Genomic DNA, 19,213 nt, shown 5'->3' on the forward strand with positions numbered 1-19,213 from the left:
TGGCTTTTTAAAATTAATTCATGAAATGTGGGCATTGTTGGCTAAGCCAGCATTTATTGCCCATCCCTAATTGCCCTTGAGAAGTGGTGATGAGCTGCCTTCTTGAACCACTGCAGTCCATGTGGTGTAGTAGGTACATCCACACTGCTGTTGGGGAGGTGGTGGTGTTCCCATGCATCTGCTGTCGTTGTCCTTCTAGATGGTAGCGGTCATAAGTTTGGAAGGTACTGCCTAAGGAGTCTTGATGAGTTCCTGCAGTGCATCTTGTAGATGGTACATACTGCTGCCACTGTGTATTGGTGGTGGAGGGAGTCAGTGTTTGTGGATGGGGTGCCAGTCAAGCAGCTTGCTTTGCCCTGGATGGTGTCGAGCTTCTTGAGTGTTGTTGGAGCTGCACTCATCCAGGCAAGTGGAGAGTATCCCATCACACTCCTAACTTGTGCCTTGTTGATGGTAGACAGGCTCAGGGGAGTCAGGAGGTGAGTTACTCACTGCAGAATTCCTAGCCTCTGACCTGCTCTTGTAGCCAGAGAATTTATATGGCTGGCCCAGTTCTATTCTAGTCACTGGTAACCCCAGGATGTTGATATTGAGGGATTCAGCATGGTAATGCCATTGAATGTCAGGGGGCAATGGTTAGATTCTCTCTTGTTGATGGTCATTGCCTGGCACTTGTGTGACGCAAATGTTACTTGCCACTTGTTAGCCCAAGCCTGGATATTGTCCAGGTTTTGCTGCATTTGGACATGGATTGCTTCAGTATCTGAGGAGTCGTAAATGGTGCTGAACATTGTGCAATCATCAGTGAACATCCCTACTCCTGACCTTATGATGGAAGGAAGGTAAATGATGAAGCAGCTGAAGATGGTTGGGCCGAAGGCACTGCCCTGAGGAACTTCTGCAGTGATGTCCTAGAACTGAGATGATTGATCTCCAACAACCACAAGTATCTTCCTTTGTGCTAGTTATGATGCCAACCAGTGGAAAGTTTTCCCCCGATTCCCATTGACTCCAGTTTTGTTAGGGCTCCTTGATGCCGCACTTGCTCAAATGCAGCCTTGATGTCAAGGGCAGTCGCTGTCATTTCATTTAGCTTCATCTAGCTTAGGCATTCACATGGGATCAGCAGTGCTGTCCCTCCTATAAGCAATCCCTGTCTTAAATTCAGGATCCTGCCTGTATTGTTCAATATCTAATCATACATTAGCATAAGCCAGGTGTGGTAACAGAAGCACTCACTTGTAATTAACTGGATATTGTGTCAACTCAATTTCACTTTATTATCAACACGGAAATTCATTTTGGGTAAAATTGTTCATTTGTTAAAAAAATTACATATAAATGAATAATAACAAAATAAAATCAATCTATCACAGAGACCTAACGTACTTAAATATGTATTAAAAAAAGGTATTCCACTGCATTAAAATAATCAGTCAGTGAGTCCCATTCTGAGTGCATATCCTGGTCCAAGCACCAAGCTCCTGTTAAAAGTTCTTATAGAAAAGGGGTCAAACACATTCAGGAACTGCTTTGTCCATCTTCTGAGGGGTTGTAGCCTTTTCCAATCCCTTTCATACGTGCCCTCTCTTGTACTCCTTGAATCTTTTATAGGCAGACTGAAAGCAGTTTCAGTGAGACCAGGTCTGATGTGAATTGTCCACCTGCATAATCTTACAGACAGCAAGTGAATACACAGGATAGGTTATAGTCACAACTCGCCACTTATTTTCAGTTCCAGTTCCTCCTCATGAATAAAGAAAGTAATAAGCTTGCAGTCTTACTCTGGATAAGCAGTCTGACTACTGTTTGCTTTTGGATGGTCTAATATTAAAACAAATTATGGCTTCAATAAGCCATCTAGGTATTTCTCTCAGCCGGTCAGGCTGACCACAGAAACAGATTTTCCTCTCCTTTTTGTTACATCTAACCCCAGGAAGTGGTTGGGCTGCCTCCCCAGCTTCCACATTCAATAATTTGCCAGTGGGTCTATCAATGATATCGGCTAAACACAGGCACACACTGTTGAGCAGACCCACTCTGCTGGACTCATTATTACGTCAATCCCAACAATAATAGGCATAGATGTTTGTAGAAAACCTGAAGCAAGATAGCAGATTAACACATAAACTCCCCTTTGGCTTAGCGGTTGCAATACGTAGAATACTAAACCTGCATAAACCTATTTTAATTGAGAACATATCGCTTAAGTGTAACTCATTTCCAATTTTCTGTGAGGAAAATAATCCAAAAAAAATCCAAAACTTGACAGAATCTATAATGTTCACTGGTGCTCAACTGCAAATAATTTCTCAACAAGCTCAAATGTATGAACTTCGTATGTCAAAGCGAAACATTACCTGAAGTTTACATCCAACTGTCATCAGCGCAGAAATTAACTCAAAGCTGAATAAAGTGGGTGCACAAAATTATAATATATTAAAGAAAAGAATCTGAATAATTTATAAGTCTTAGTTACTTTTATTTGCCCTCTGATATGGATAACGCTGGCGATGCTGCATTTTATGTCCACCTGCAGTTGCCCCGAGAAGTTGGTGGTAGGCCAGCTTCTTCAACCGCTGCAGTCCACGTGCTGAATGGTGCTTTTAGTGTTGCGGTGATGGGACTCCTCAAGTGTCACTCTTAATTTATCATCATTCAGATCTTCCCACTATTAGTTTTGATAAAAAGAAAAAATAAGTGACATTGGCCTATAACTTCCAAGCTCCGGGGTGTCATAACTAGGAGATAGCCCCCCACCAACCCCATCCCCACAACCCTGAAGGCTTCGGGCACCCGCTGCACTATAATGTTCTCACCCAGCCTGAGTTAGAAGTTTGGGCGAGAAAGCAGCGGCTGGATTTCAAGGTAAAAAGCTAGGAGCAGACTCAGATTGCCGCCATGATGAATTTCTAGCCCTTTGAAAGCAGCTAATGCTAGAACCTTGTTGTGAGGAGAGGACTGGAAGACATTGGAGCAGAAATTAGGCCATTTGGCCCATCGAGTCTGCTCCGCCATTCAATCATGGCTGATAAGTTTTCAACCCCATTCTCCCTATAACCTTTGATCCCCTTACCAATCAAGAACCTATCTATTTCGGTCTTAAATACACTCAATGACCTGGCCTCCACAGCCTTCTGTGGCAATGAATTCCATAGATTCACCACTCTCTGGCTAAAGAAGTTTCTCCTCATCTCTGTTCTAAACAGTCTTCCCTATACCCTGAGGCTGTGCCCTCGGGTCTTAGTCTCCTAGTGTGTACCAGGAGCACATTGTCACATTGCATTATATAATATTTGAAGCGGGTATGTAAACCACTGTAGAAACAACTAAGGCTTTCAGTATTTTATAATTTTTTTGTGATCTGTTGGTCATCAGGTTGCACTTAAACCTGGATCATTTTTCTGAGTGGTTCTTCAGTGCATTGATCCTGTTCTGTTTCTCTAGTTTGTTGGAGGAAATTCTGTGCTACATTAACGTGGTTGCTCGCAGTGTGGAGGAGAATGCAGAGAAACCAACAGCCAAATTCTGGAGAGCTCTACTCAACCGGTCGTACGATGTCTTAGATAAAGTAGGTTTTCAACCTAGCTGGTCCTAGTTGTTGACTTACTTTTCAATTTAAATTTGGTCTCCTTGCAAACTGACAAGCAGATGTTTTCTTAAACATAATTGTAAAAGATTCTTATGAGAAAGGAATATTCGTTTGGGTGTCAGATTTGGTTCCATTCAACCCCCCACTCTGTGGCTTGGAACATAATCCAAGCTGACACTTGAGCGCAGTACTGAGGGAATGCTGCACTGCTGGAGTGCTGTATTTAAGAGGGAATATTAAACTGAGAAGTCCCTTCTGCCATCAAGTGGACTTAAAAGATTGCATGGCACTATTTGAAGAAGAGCTGATGTGCATCCCTCAACTGACATCACTAAAACAGATGATCTAGTCCTGCCTGATCTGTATTATGATGCCACTGCGTTTGCTATTTGATGACTTGAATTGGCTGGCGTTAGCTAATGAATTTGACTTGATGAGGATTCAATTACCAAGTAATCTCTCTGAACACTCCTTTATCTCCCTGGTACAGGTGAATGCCTTGCTACCAACAGAAACCTTCATTCCAGTGATACGAGGGCTAATGAGTAATCAGTTACCTTCAGTTCGACGTAAAGCTATGGATCTCCTCAATAATAAGCTCCAGCAGCACAGAACAGTGTGGCAGGAACATCAGGTGAGTTCTTCATTCTCTTTAAAATCAGGCACAAACGCTTCTATCTAAATGAACAGTATTGATTTAAAAATACTTGAATTATGTACAAGCTGTCTTAGTTTGAGGTTCACAGCCTTGAAGTTTCAGGTGTTGCCATACTCTGTCCTCACTTTGTTGCTCTGGTCATGATGTGTATTTACAGTTTACTTGCATAAAAATTTAAATAGTGATTTCTTTCAGCTGCTGGGAAACATTAACAGTGGAACCTCCGTAAGAACTTTTTATGATGAAGGAACAAGGCAGAGCTTCCAACATTCCATTTTTGATTCAAAACACCGCCCTCTCTCCAGCTGATTAATCAGTTGATCTGATCTGATCTGGAAAATAAAAGAAAAAGGGTGGTACTGCCAAATCTAGAGCCCCCAGTTATCCAGAATCATACAGGGATAAAGCAGAAAAATAAAGCTTATGATAGTCACAAAAAGCTTAATACTGTAGAAAGCCTAGAGGAGTTTAGAAAATACAGGAGTGAAGTAAAAAAAAAATCAGGAAAACAAAGAGAGGATACGAAGAAATATTGGCAGGTAAAATCAAAGAAAACTCAAAGTAGTTTTACCAGCACGTTAAGAGCAAGATAACTAAGGAAAGGGTAGGGCCTATCAGAGTTGTACATGGTACTTGTACATTGATGCTGAAGATGTGGGCAGGGTTCTCAATGAGTACTTTCTCTCTCTCTTTACTAAGGAGAGGGCTGGTGCGACATTCTAGTTAAAGGGGAGGAGTGTCAAGTGTTGGATACAATAAGCATGAGAGAACAAGTACTGGAGAGACTGACATCCTTGAAGGTGGATAAATCACCAGGTCCAGATGGATTGTATCCTAGGCTAAAAGAAACCAGGGAGGAAAGAGCGGGTGCTCTCAGGATCATTATCCAATCCTCACTGGATACAGGCGAGGTCCCAGAGGTTGGAGGTCTGCGAACATTGTACCATTATTTAAAGAGGGTGTAACAGATAGACTAGAAAATTATAGGCCGGTCAACCTGACTTCGGTGGTGGGCAAATTATTGGAATCAATTCTGAGAGACAGGTTAAACTGTCACATAGAAAGGCACGGGTTGATCAGGGACAGTTAGCATGGTTTTGTTAGGGGATGATCATGTCTTACTAACAATCACATTTTTTGAGGAAGTAACAAGGAGGATTGATCAGGGTAGTGTAGTTGATGTTGTCTACATGGATTTTAATAAGGCATTTGACAAGGTCTCACATGGCAGACTGATCAGAAAAGTGAAATCCTATGGGAGAAAGGGGAAGGTGGCAAGTTGAATCCTAAATTAGCTCAGCGACAGGAAACAAAGGATAATGGTTGATGGATGTTTTTGCAAATAGAAGGCAGTTTCTAATGGCGTTCCACAGAGCTCAGTGTTGGGTCCCTTGCTGTTTGTGGTATATTTTAATGATTTAGACTTACGTGGGAAGCATAATTGGGAAATTTGCAGATGACACAAAAAGTGGCCGTATAGTTGATAGTGAAGAGGATAGCTGTTGTCTCCAGAATGATATCAATGGTTTGGTCAAGTGGGTGGAAAAATGGTAAATGGAATTCAATCTGGAAAAGTGTGAGCAATTGCATTTGGTGAGGGCAAGCAAAGCAAGGGAATACTCAATAAATGAGAGGATGTTGTGAGGGATGGAGGAACTGAGAGACCTTGGTGTGCATGTCCACAGGTCCCTGAAATGGATAAGGAGTAAAGGAAGCTTTATGGATGCTTTCCTTTTATTGGACGAGGTATTGAATACAAAAGCAGGGATGTAATGCTGGAACTGTATAAAATGCTGGTTAGGCCACAGCTGGAATTTTGTGTCCAGTTCTGGTCACCACATTACAGGAAAGATATAATTGCTCTGAAGAGAGAACAGGGGAGATTTACAAGAATGCTGCTAGGGCTTGAAAATTCCAGCAATGGGAAAGATTGAATAGGCTAGAGTTGTTTTCCTTAGATTAGAGGAAGGTGAGGGGTTTCCTAATTGAGGTGTACAAAATTATGAGATGGCCTAGATAGGGTAGACAGGAAAGACCTGTTTCCCTCAGCTGAGGGATCAATTACCAGGGGGCATAGGTTTAAGGTGATTAGTAGAAGGATTAAAGGGAACATGAAAAACTTTTTCATCGAGGGTGGTGGGCGTCGGGAATTTATTGCCTGAATTGGTGAGTGAGGTTGAAACACTTAACTCATTTAAAAGGTACCTGGATCTGCACCTGAAATGCTGTAACCTTGAGGGCTACAGACCAGATGCTGGAAAGTGGGTTTAAAATGAGCAGCCAGTTTCTTTTTTTTCTCTTTTTTGGCCGGCACAGGCACAATGGGCTGAATGACCTTTTTCTGCACCACAACACTTATATGGTCTCGACACAGGCACACACAACCACAGTTTCAGCTATAAAACACATCACAGATCTGAGAAAGCTGGCCTCAGAAATGCTCCCCAGAGCAAATCATGGACCCTTGCATAGGATCATACAGCACCAGAAAGAGACCATTTAGCTTATCATAGCTGTGCCAACTCTTTGGAGATTTTCCCCATAGCCTGCAAATTTTTCCATTTCAAGTAAATTTCTAATTCCCTTTGCTTTAGCATTCGACCCTGAAAGTAATCATGCTCATACTGATTCAGTCAACAGCTCAGGTCTACTGATCTGTCAGATAGGCCCCTTTAAATGTTCTTGTGTTTAAGCAGTCTGTATTGATTTTGAAGTTGGCACTTCCACCAAGGTAGTCACTGTGAAGGCTGCTGTAAGGCCACTGGCATTGAGTGTGCACAGTACATAGCATTTGGAGAATATTTGTGCCTACCCCTATTTGTTCTGCAACGCACATCAGCTTGTTAACATCTCAGTTGATCATGCCAGCTGGGGTAATGGGGCTGAGTGATCGAAAGGTGGAGAGCTAGAGAAGCCAGTCCAGTAGCTTGAGAATTTTTCACTTAATCACTTTTTATTATTTGTGGATGTTGCTGGTTTGGCCAGCATTTATTGACCATCCCCAACTGCCCTTGCTCAGAGGGCATTAAAGAGTCAACCACTTTGCCTAGCCTGGAATCACATGTAGGCCAGACCAGGTAAGGACTACAGGTTTCTTTCCCTAGTGGTCATTAGTGAATCAGATGGGTTTTTATGACAATCGGCAATGGTTTCACTGGTATCATTAGACTTTTACTTCCAGATTTTTTTAGGATTTGAACCTGGGTTCCCAGAACATTACCGCTGGGTTTCCAGATTACCAGTCCAGTGACAATGCCACTATGCCACCGCCTCCCCATGTTATCCACCAGAGGGTCCTCTCGGTTACAACAAATAATTGAGTTTTTGCAATATGGAAAACTTAAGGAAATGTAGGGAATCCACATTATGACAATCTGAAAGAGAGTCTATGTTTCTCCTTCGGATGTTGATTGACCTGTTATGCATTCTTCCACAGCTCCTGGTCTCATGTTAAGAAAATAGTCCAATTTGTGTTTCTTGGATCCAAAGTGGATAATCTCACATTTCCTCAAGTTAAGCTTCATCTGCCATTGTGCTGCCCATGTACTTTTTTACGTTCATGGGACGTGGGCATCACTGGCTAGGCCAGCAATTATTACCCATGCCTAATTGCCCTCAAGAAGGTGGTGGTGAGCCGCCACCTTGAACCGCTGCAGTCCATGCAATATGCAATAAGTCTTTTTTCTTTGTCCTTGTTTATAGACCATTTTGTTGGTCTTTCTATGTCCCTTTATAACGCAATTTGCATGTGCCATCGAATGAGAGTTTTTAATTTTTTTTATTTCTAGACTCATTGGTTTTCTTTTATCTCCATGTTTGTATATTTGTGTGAAATGGTTGCTTAAGCCTAGCATCTTTTCTCCCAAGGTGAAGTTGCTTTTGAGCCTGATTGAGGAACTTCTGAACGTTGCTTTCTGTAAGGAAAAAGAGGTGGAACAAGCCGTTAACCGTCAGACAGCCCTCTTCAGCCTGAAGCTCCTGTGCAGGTGCTTTGGTACAAATCACCAGGATTCATTTGTACCTGTGCTGGCATCTGCTGTTGACCTCATCATGGGCAATGAAGAGGAGGAAAAGAATGTGCTGGGAAGTGCATTGCTTTGTATAGCTGAAGTTACAACCGCACTCAAAGCATTGGCAATACCACAGCTTCCAAGGTATAGAATCTGAGAAAGAAACTCAATGTACAAGGAGAACTCATCAAAACTGTAAACTGTAACAGTAGGTAAAAGAGTAGTACCCTGAAAAATCTTGTTTCTATATAATATTTCTTGTGGCACTGCTCAGGTTGCATTAGAGGAAGTATGGTTATATAAGAACAAGAAATTTCTCCCTCCAAGCAAAGTGTAATTGTTCTATATTCTTGAATGGTGGGTAATTTACAGGCCCAGTTGCAGATGAGAACCTCTTTTTTGGTCGTGTACTATTGCGTAAAGTGGAGATACTCCTTTATAAGAATATTTCAGACTTTTACTTGTTAATGTATTGAATAGGAATAGCCTATGATTTCTTAAGATTTACATTTAGTAAACGGGAACTTTTTAGCACAAACTAGTTTGTTCTGATTCTGTATATAAAGATGAGAATTTTGTACTTTGAAATTAAATTTCATCTGCTCTCTATTTTCCATGTCCCTCAGTGGAATAGATTACCTTAAAATTTACTGCGTTTAGTTACGACACGAGGTGCTCAACTTGCTGAGTGCCTTTCTGTACAATCTCAACTAAAGATAAATAGTAGAAGTAAAAAGCGAACACATTGTTGTGCCGTGTCTTTTTTTGTTCTTGTTTATAGACCTTTTTTTTTTGGGAAAATCTACCAATGTTCACATTTATTGCGAATGGATTTATTTTGTGCAGGCTGGTGCCAGGACTGCTGAAGACCCTGAAAAAACAGAAGGAACTACCGTCCAATGAGATTTATTTACTAAGTGCTGTTACAGCATTGCAGAAGGTTGCAGAAACACTGTCACATTTCATCAGCCCCTACCTACTGGACATCCTAGCACAAGTAAGCCTCACAGAATTCTGACAAAAGCTGCATGTGTTATTTTCATGAAGCTAAAGTACTCATACAGTGATATTTTCCTGTAGGTTACCCACTTGACCAAGATTGCTTCAAGGACAGGCCATTCCTCACAGCTTGACCTGCGTCTAACATTGCTTCGAACTACGCTGGCCACAAAGCTAGCATCTCGAGTTCTGTTGCCGGCGACTAGCAAATGCTACGATAAACTTGCCAACACCAATCAGGTTAGCGTTATTTCCCATTGGGTTTTCTGTTTTCTTTCTCTCTACTATTTAGAGTTGGAGGTGATGAAAAATTCCAGAGGCCTGCAAGTTATGCATCTGTTGCTTTGGGGTGTTAAATCTCATGGTTATAGCATGGTGCTAACCTGAAAGATTTGTTATTGTACTGTAACAGTAAGCAGTTCAGAGAAGCTTTACTGGAGTAATACCTGGAATGGGTGGGTTGTCTTATGAGGAAAGGTTAGACAGACGAGGCTTGTATCAGCTGGAGTTTAGGAGAGTAAGAGGCGACTTGATTGAAACATGTAAGATTCTGAGGGGCCTTTTCAGGGTGGATATGGAGAGGATGTTTCCCCTTGTGGAAGAATCAACAACTAGGGATCACTGTTTAAAAATAAGGGGTTAAAACAGAGATGAGGTGAAATTTGGAGCTCTCTTCTTGAAAAGGTGGTGGAAGCAGAGTCTTAAATATTTTTAAGGCAGAGGTGGTTAGATTCTTGGTAAGCAAGGGAGTGATAGGTTATCGGCAGAGGATGGGATGCAGATTTCAGGTTACTATCTGATCAGCCATGATCTTATTAAATGGCGGAACAGGCCCGAGGGGCTGAATGGCCTACTCCTCCTTGTTCATATGTTTGTATTACACGCAGGAGTTTATATTAAATGAAAGCTGTGAAATATGCAGTAGCAATTTATATCATAAAAAATGTCATAAACATCTAACTAGATTGATGAATTATCTGCATTCAGATATATTTTATGGATTTAGTCACTTCACTCTGTAGCTTAGTTGGCTACTTGTATAGCATTTTGGTGTGAACTTCTTTTCAGACCATTTTGAGTGGGATACTTAATGTTTTCAGAAACCCATGAATAGTAAATGCTGCTTAATCAGGCTTGGAATTTTGCATAATACCTAAACATACATTTATTTTAATTCAGGTTTAATTATCTTACCGTCTTATACCAAGATTTTACATTTTATTGCTTTCCTGAAGCCCTTTTATCTCACAAAACATATCAAATCATACAGAAATGTACAGTTTCTGTTTTATTCAACTACCTTGTGAACGTCCAAACTCCAAGTATCCCTTAGCTTGAACAGCAGATTGGTTTGTCATTCAGTAGGGAAGATGGCATATGGCTTGAAAATCTTGCACACTAAAGGAATCCTACCTGTTCACACTTTTGCATATGCTGCATGTTTTTTTTCAACCATTTAGTTTCAGTTGTGATTTCATCAGTCTGTCATTGAACAGCAGATTGTTTAGCTTAGGCAGGGAGCTACATGGAGAAGCAAGCATCAGGCAGTGATGGCTGTTGTTTATTCCTACTTGACAGTTTATGAATCCTCTATTGTAAATAAGGTGATTCAGACACTAACAGTAGCACTGGCAGGGTGTGCCTTGTCACCTAATGCAAAGTGTTAGTTATGAGAAAATAGAACTGGTTTCTAACTTTTTTGTTTCTTCTCTAGAGTTATTTAGGTCCACTTTTCGATATCCTGAAGGAACATATTAATAACGTGGAAAAGGAACAACTGAACTCCCATCAATCTGAGCTCACATTATTCTTCCTCAAAGCCCTGGATTTCAGAGCAGACCATTTGGAGGTATTATGAACAGATTGAATATTTTTTTTTCCAAAATGAGATTTTAAAAAGAAAATCACTAATTAATTTTACTCATGTAACTTTTGTAATTGGAGGGGGGACAATCCCTCTGAACTTAAACACAAAATGTACAACTTAAGCCAATTTTGAACACCTGGTGGCTCACTTTGGTAACATTGCTTGAGGGTCAGAAGATAGTGGATTCGAAGCCTCTAGTTAAGGTTTATGTTCATAACTTGGGCTGATACTGCAATGCAGAACTGAGTCAGTGCTGGTCGATTGATCGGTGAGTTGCTAACTAGTAGCAGAAATTTAAGATGATCGCCAAAGGAGAGATTTTTGAGATTTTTTTTGCACAGGGCGTTGTTAGGACATGGAATGCCTACTGGAAAGAAATATGGAGGCAGAATCCACAATACCTTTTTCAAAAGAAATGTGTGAATATTTAAAAGAGGAAATTTAAAAAGGAATGAGACTGTGGTTAACTCATAGCCAGCTTAGGCATTATGGGCTAACTGCCCTCCTTCTGTACTACAAAAGGCTACAAATCAGTGCTGCATGATGGACAAAGAAAACCCCATGAGATTTAAAGAAGAGCAGGATGTTCCCCTGCTATCTTGACCAATGTTCCTCCTGCAACTAACCACCAAAAATTATTTACATTTCATTGCTGTTTGTGGGATGTCGTTGGTGCAGAATTAACTGCTTCATTTGCTTTTTGCCCATAAAAATCGATTCGCTGTGTGGCTATGTTACAAAGGAGGTAATCTTGATGCAAGCATTTACTTACTTGTACAGGTTATATTATGTATCAAATTGCTTCACATAAAACATTCGCTTGGCCACCAGTTTGCATGTGCAACTACAGTTCATAATCTGCTCTTGCTGATACTTTATCACAAATTCTACACTGGTCAGCTTTCTGCAAAACAGTCATGGACAATATTGAGTTTGAATGGTCGAAAGGATGTATGGGTTAAACCTGGCCATATTGTACTGATGGCCTTAAAACCTTGAAACTCCTGTCAATTACTTTGCTTGATTGATGAAGGGTTTCTTTACATTCATGTTTACAATATAGTTAAGTATTACGCCGATTTGGTTTTTCATATTCTATTTAAAATGAACATATAAGGACCAATTTTCCTTTTGTTTTTCTCTTTTCCTCCTACAGGATAGTTTGGACCAAGTGGGTGAAATTGAGGGACATGTAATTAACTGTCTAGTTGTTATGATAATGAAACTTTCAGAGGTTACCTTCAGGCCCCTGTTCTTTAAGGTATGTTATTGATATTAAATGAGCAGCTCCCTGATATTTTTCTGTAGATTTTTTAAAAAATTTAGCCGCTGACTTACGGTTTGTTTCTGATCAGCTGTTTGACTGGACTAAAACTGAGGGGTTCCCTAAAGACCGTATGATTACATTCTACCGTTTGGCAGACTGCATTGCAGACAAGCTGAAAGGGTTATTCACCCTATTTGCTGGGCAGTTAGTGAAACCTTTTGCTGATATTCTGAACCAGACAAATGCTGTCAAAGTTGGTAAGTTGAAATCAATTAACTTTTAAAAATATTAGTATAACTCAGTGGTGGGGAAACGTTTTAGAGACATTAATCTGGGACAAAATTAATTGACACTTGGAAAATGTAGGTAGCCTACGCGTATTTGTTAAAGGCAAATCATGTTTAACCAACTTGATTGAGCTTTTTGATGAAGTAACAGGGAAAGCAGATGAGGGTAATGTGGTTGATGTGTGCATGGACTTTCAAAAAGTACTCGTTAGCAAAATGGAAGCCCGTTGAGATTAATTGGGGAGCAACTGCAAGGATACAAAATTAACTAAGGGACAGGCAGGCAAGTGTGGTGGTTGACGCTTGCTTTTCAGACAGTTGGAAATGTGAAGTTCCTCCAAGATTGGTGTGAGGACCAGTGCTCTTATTGACATAGATTAATGATCTAGTCCTCGGTATACAGGGCATACTTTCAAAGCTTGCAGGTGATGCAAAACTCAGAAATGTAGTAAACAGCAAGGAGGATAGCCACAGACTTCAGGAGGACCTAGACTGGTGAAATAGACAGACATATGCCAGTTGAAATTTGGTACCCAGAAGTGTGACGTGATTCATTTTGGTAGGAAGAATGAGAAGGCAGAATAAATAAAATGGTACAATTTCAAAGTGGATACAGAATACAGAGAACTGGGCGTGTACATGCACACATCTTTAAAGGTAGCAGGACAAGTTTTGGGGGCTGTTAAAAAGCTTACAGTAGCCTTGACTTTATAAATAGAGTGCAAAATTAAGGAAATTTTGGCTTTAGGGTATAGAGGAGATTTATGAGAACGATACCAGAGATGAAATACTTCAGTTAGGCGAAGAGACTAGAGAAACTGGGGTTGTTCCCTTAGTGCAGAGAAGGTTTATGGGAAGATTTGATCAAATGTTCAGAATCATGCAGAGTTTTGATAGAATTCCTAATCAGCAGTCATTGATGTCAGATTCCTTCTGTATATCAAATGCACTGTGAATAAATACGTCAACGCAGTTGTTTTAACCAACAGCAGAATTACTCAAGTATTAAATTGTGTTTTTTTTTGTTTTATCCCCAAAATAGACGAAGCTTTCTTTGATTCAGACAAGAACGTAGAGAAATCTTGCTTACTGCTTCAATTTGTTTGTGACTGCATGCACAAAATTTTTCTCTATGACACTCAACGATTTGTCAGTAAGGAAAGAGCTGATACTCTCATGATGCCCTTAGTAGATCAGGTTTGTAACGCTGCTTGAATGTTTCGTTCTAACTCTCAGATCTGATCCCATCTAGTTTGCGTAACACAAATTCATGCAATCACATGAGTGCATTGCTCGTAATCTATCAACTTGTCTTTATCTGATGCTATGTCTAGATTACTGATGAAGCATAATGTACTCAAGCTATGAAGCATTCCTGATGCAACTGGTGAAATAGAATCATAGAATGGTACAGCACAAAAGGAGGCTCTTTGGCCCGTTGTCCCTGTGCCAGCTTTTTGGTGGATTAGTCCCACTCCGCTGCCTTTCCCAATAGCTGTACAAATGTTTCCCTTCAAGTATTTACATCACATTATCACTGCTGATCACATTGCATGATTTTTGTGTGAGAGCCACTGATCTTTCCTGTCTACGAATAACCTCTTGACAAAATTTTATTTTGGAAAATCAAAATTGAAGACCATAAACAACACAAACTAATATTACATTTATATCACAAAGAACAACCCAACCCAAATTTGACTTTCATCATAGAAATTTGGACGATGTGACTGGAGCACTCTTAGAGTTCATATGGTCATTCTCAACCCTTCTGCTGCATTGTTGTCATCAGGATCTGCTCAAGAGCTAATATTTTCACTACTTAGGTGCATTTCTCATCAAAAATTGCAGCATTTGGCCAACAAATCAGACCTGGTTAATCATGTTATGTAAATGTTATTCTGCATCCATGTATTTTGCATCAAAAACATAATTTAAGCCGCATCCAAAATATAAACTACATCCTTAATAACTAAAACCAGGGGTGGAGGCGAGCACCTTATAAGCACGTTTGTGCTTTAGGGTTTGTGCTTTACAATATCAATTTATCATTGATCCTGGGTGTGGTCATTTTTAGTTGGCATATAGACAAGGTTAGCTTATAATATATATTAATGACTGCACTAAGCTCTGATTCTGTCTTTCATTGTTTTTATAGTAAGAAGTATAAGTTTGTTCTGAAACTTTAATTTTTTGTAGCTGGAAAACATGCTGGGAGGCGAGGAGGAGTATAAGGATAGGGTAACCAATCATCTTATCCCATGTATAGCTCAGTTCTCTGTTGCTATTGGTGATGACTCTGTCTGGAAACCTCTAAATTACCAGATCCTGCTTAAGACAAGACACAGCTCATCAAAGGTAAGTAACTGTGATGGTGAGATGAGTTCAGCTTCTTCCAGAACCTTTTTTTAAATGGCATATTCTGCCTGTGTACTTTATTCGTTATTGCATTTTCTGTTGGTTGGCAGCACATTAAACGGTGTTAACTTTTTCAGGCATTTATGTTGCTTTGGTGATAATCATGGTTAACTGTAAAATGCCACAGCTTTGATTTGGCTTCCTTAATAGTTTTGTTGATAAACGTGATACCACTTAGATGCTGAAACATAAAGAGCAGGAAGGTCTATGGTTCAATCACCAGCCTGTGTGGATTGAGGTGATTTTTTTCTTCACTTTGGTTTTGGAATGTGGGCGATATTTATTTCCCATTCCAAGTTGCAATTAGGCCATTAGAAGTGAGGTGAACGGGAAAAAAGAGAAAGAAAAACTTACCTTAAGCTTAAATCTGAGTCGTGGTTCAGGAACTACAGTTCCCGTCGGCCCTTGGGTTTTCTGCACGTGCACTGGCTGGGAAAGGGCTGCACATGAACAGTTCATCCATTTTCATGTCTTCAGGCCAGGAACTGGCCCTGAGCACATGCACAGAAGAGAAGTGAAAGAGTGTGAAACTGCAGGTCAAGTGACCTGAAGAGGCACACCATTGCAGAGAAGGTGTCCCAGGGAGCAGTTCCCAAATGAAGAACAAGATCCCAAACCAGGGGGTAGGGCAGAAATAGGTCCCAGCTAAGGGACAAGGACAGAGATCAGAAACACATCCTGTGAAACAAAGTTGAGAGGAAGGAGCAGAGCACTAGGCTCCATATTAGAGGGAGAGTGCTGCGGGGAGCAGATTTGAAGCAAAGTGGGCTCAAGACAAGCGTGAAGATCCGAGAGGACAGCCAAATGTTGGTGACTCCACGCTGTGGCCTTAAGGGCAGAGGTACCCCTTTGGAGCAGTGGAGTTTTGCTTGGCACGACCAAAAATCTGGAAGTGTGCTTGGAAGGTAAAGCTTGAGTGTACGTGGAGATTCAGAGGAAAGGAACCTCAGAAGATGAGATTGAAACCCTGGGGATGAATTCTGGTGGAAGCTGTCCAAGTGAGAGTGATATGTGGGAGAAAATTCCCATGCAAGTTTCAAACATGGAGATTAGAAAGCCTCATGAGAGAGACAGAATTTCAGTGAGACCAGTTGGTGCTCAGTATGTTGAACAATCCATAGAATTTGCTTTGGTCGCATCTGTCATTTACTTTGGAGCGTGGTGTGTCTGTCCATAGTTCGCCAGTTGGTTCTCATGTCCTGTATATTGCTATCTTTTCGAATTTGTATGTGTCTGTAAAGATATAGCTTCGGTGAGGGAATCGTGAATATTTGAATCATTTTCTTTTGTTTGTATTGCGATCTTTCCAAACTTTTTGCCTGGTGTAATGTAGTTCATTTTCCTTGTTTAATAAATATTTTATCTTTGTGTTAAAAGTTCATCAACAGACTCCTGTGAATTTGTTCAGTAACAACACCATAGTTTCTAAGCAAAAAAAAAGCCAGGTTTCACTCTGGGATCTGACTTGTCCAGTTGTAACATCAGCTGGGATCGTAACAGAAGTTAAACATGCAGTGCAGATCTGTCGTCACTTGTAGCCTAGACAAGTTAGGGGTGGCAGTCATCTTCCCTGAAGGATATTAGTGAACCGGTTGGGCTTTTTGGACTATCCATCAACTTTTATAGTTTTTTCTGGTGCTCAAGCACAAATTACCAGATTTATTCAATTTCACAACTTGACATGGTGCAATTTAAACTGTCTGTGACAGAGCAATGCTTTTAGCCTTACCAGTACCTTTGCTGGGTTTCAGGAGAAAACTCAAGCAGCGTTACTTTTTTCTCTTGATCATTTTCCATAAAGTCCTACTGGAAAGTGTACATAGAAGGACATTGATTTATGAAAGGATTATGTTACTCTTCAATGCTCAATGAAGATGAAAAGCCTGAGTCTGCTTTTTCTAATGAAGATTGTCGACTATTCATCATCAATGTATAAAGCACTGACAGACCTTGTTTTTTTTTTTGTTATGAACTACCGGGACTCTCAAGAGAAATAGTTTAGTACCTTCAGAAGAAGGGAGGAAACCTTAGTGTGATTCAGGATAGACAGTGATTAATGAAAGATATTTAGTTGACGGAAGTCCTTGAAAAATCCCTCATTTACAAAAGGGCCAGGTCATTAACATCGGATTTGACTAGCCTGACTTAAGATGGATGCATATTTTCCAACCTGATTATGGAAAGAGCTAAAATATATTAATTTAATCTGCAGGTGAGATTTTCTGCTCTGGTTATGCTGCTGGAACTGGCCGGTAAACTTAAGGAGAACTACATGGTGTTACTGCCTGAAACCATCCCCTTCTTGGCAGAGCTACTGGAAGGTAAGATATAGAATTGGACTAAAATCTTTCTTTTAGTACCAGAAGAATGGTTTAAATTGATAAAAATAAGCTTTGATATAGTAATTAATAAATTTTTAACAGCTGTACATACAATGTCCTGTACTGAAAAGGACAATCAGATTGTTCAGAATATCTTTGCTGAGTTAGAAATGAATGTTGATACCTCCTGCACATTTCACTAGAATGGTAGGACAATTAATTGTATTTGTCTCATTCAAGAAAAAAAATGTGAAATTTATCCTGGGCAATAGTGAATCAATAGCCTGTTCCACACTCCTGCGGAGAGTAAAGCTGGGTCAATTTGTATTGCCTGTTTTGTGCTGTTGCCCAAGGATAATTTCATCTCCTCAGTCTCTTTAACTCACCCAAGTGGATAAAATAAAACCTCAACTCCCATTTTCTGTTCTGCATAATTCTTTATAAAATTGACAAACCACTTAAGAAGTTCCAGGTAATATCAGCTGCTGCTTGTATAAAAGGAAAGATAAATGTCTGTGTTTTTGAAATAGAGATAATATTTGGTTTCAATGTTTGCTGCATCTTACTTGCAACTCTGACAATTCTGTTTGAGAAGTTCAGCATTGTGCTGTGAAGTAGTTAACTTGCAAGTAGAGGCAAGTGCTTTTACATTTAGATTCTAGAATATTGTGATGCACCACTTCAATGACTCACTTTTATCTTCCACAAATTTGCAGTAGGACTTTTTAATTAAATATTGTGTGCTTTGTTTTGCAGATGATTGTGAGGAAGTGGAGCACCATTGTCAGAAAGTTATCCAGCAGCTTGAAGTCATACTTGGCGAACCACTGCAAAGCTATTTCTGAAAACTGAGTTGTACAAAGTTTTTATAAAAGTTTATAAATGTAATTTATGTACAGTAGGGGTTCATACAGTATTAATTTTCTGTGATCTGCACAGCTATTTAAATGTGCTGATACCACTGCTGTTGGATTGTTGGTGCTGAACCTGCAGAATTTTATCTTCATATACATGAAAATCAACAATTGTGACAACTGGCAACTCATCAGGCAGTTTATGTGGTCTCCATATTGCTGTTAATAATCATTGGTATCATCTTTCAACTTTTAATAAACAGGTTTATAAACCACTATTGATGCTTTTTGCCTCCTTTATCTAACACTCTCCCATTTATACTACATAAAGTCCCAACTAATAGTCTGTCATAGAAGGAAGTGACGTATACTCATGATCTGAGAGTCCAGGAGAAAGTAGCATGGAAAGGAGCAAGTGTAAGGGAGTGTTCTCAACTAAATAAGTCACAAATGTTTGTGTTTGCAGCTGGGAGTTATTGAAACTACTCCAACCCAACAATAGTATACTTTACATTTAAGGGTAGTTTGTAATGATAAACTAGCAACAGCTTCAAATCCCACCATGGCAAGTTGTGAAACGGGATTCAATAAATCTGGCAATTTGTGGCCCAACACCAGATTGTTGTAAAAAAAAAAACAGTTGGTTCAAGATAGAGCCAGGCTATTTAGGAGAAATCATAAAGCGCTTCATACAAAGAGTAATGGAAATCAGACAATCTCCTCCCAAAAGGCTTTAGATGCTGTTACAATTGAAATTTTTAGATACTACTTTAAGTCAACAGTCCTAATGACTCCATCTTTGGCTTGGTGTTAATTTTTGCATTCATTACATTGCTGTGACACCTTGTCTCATTTAAATTAGTTAAAGATGCCTTGTAAATGCCAGCTGCTGCAAGTTTAAAAAACCAAGGATCATTGTGTTTTGGATAACTGATGTCCA

The 19,213-nt window shown here is 40.0% G+C and overlaps 1 protein-coding gene across 2 annotated transcripts in view; it reads left to right on the forward strand.

Annotated features, from left to right (window-relative positions):
• heatr1 (HEAT repeat containing 1) overlaps nt 1-18,548 on the forward strand; it is an 86,747-nt gene extending 68,199 nt beyond the window's left edge. For both annotated transcript variants that reach the window (XM_041212301.1, XM_041212304.1), the window contains exons 34-45: nt 3,448-3,571; nt 4,083-4,226; nt 8,118-8,404; nt 9,107-9,257; nt 9,341-9,499; nt 10,974-11,108; nt 12,283-12,387; nt 12,482-12,650; nt 13,723-13,877; nt 14,880-15,038; nt 17,311-17,419; nt 18,176-18,548. In XM_041212301.1, the coding sequence (XP_041068235.1) occupies nt 3,448-3,571; nt 4,083-4,226; nt 8,118-8,404; nt 9,107-9,257; nt 9,341-9,499; nt 10,974-11,108; nt 12,283-12,387; nt 12,482-12,650; nt 13,723-13,877; nt 14,880-15,038; nt 17,311-17,419; nt 18,176-18,264 (1,786 nt within the window). In that variant the 3' untranslated portion in view covers nt 18,265-18,548. The remainder of the gene's footprint in view (nt 1-3,447; nt 3,572-4,082; nt 4,227-8,117; nt 8,405-9,106; nt 9,258-9,340; nt 9,500-10,973; nt 11,109-12,282; nt 12,388-12,481; nt 12,651-13,722; nt 13,878-14,879; nt 15,039-17,310; nt 17,420-18,175) is intronic.
• The last annotated feature ends 665 nt before the right edge of the window (nt 18,549-19,213 follow it).

This window comes from Carcharodon carcharias, chromosome 2 (genome assembly GCF_017639515.1).
Source record: "Carcharodon carcharias isolate sCarCar2 chromosome 2, sCarCar2.pri, whole genome shotgun sequence".
In the NCBI taxonomy this organism is placed as follows: domain Eukaryota; kingdom Metazoa; phylum Chordata; class Chondrichthyes; order Lamniformes; family Lamnidae; genus Carcharodon; species Carcharodon carcharias.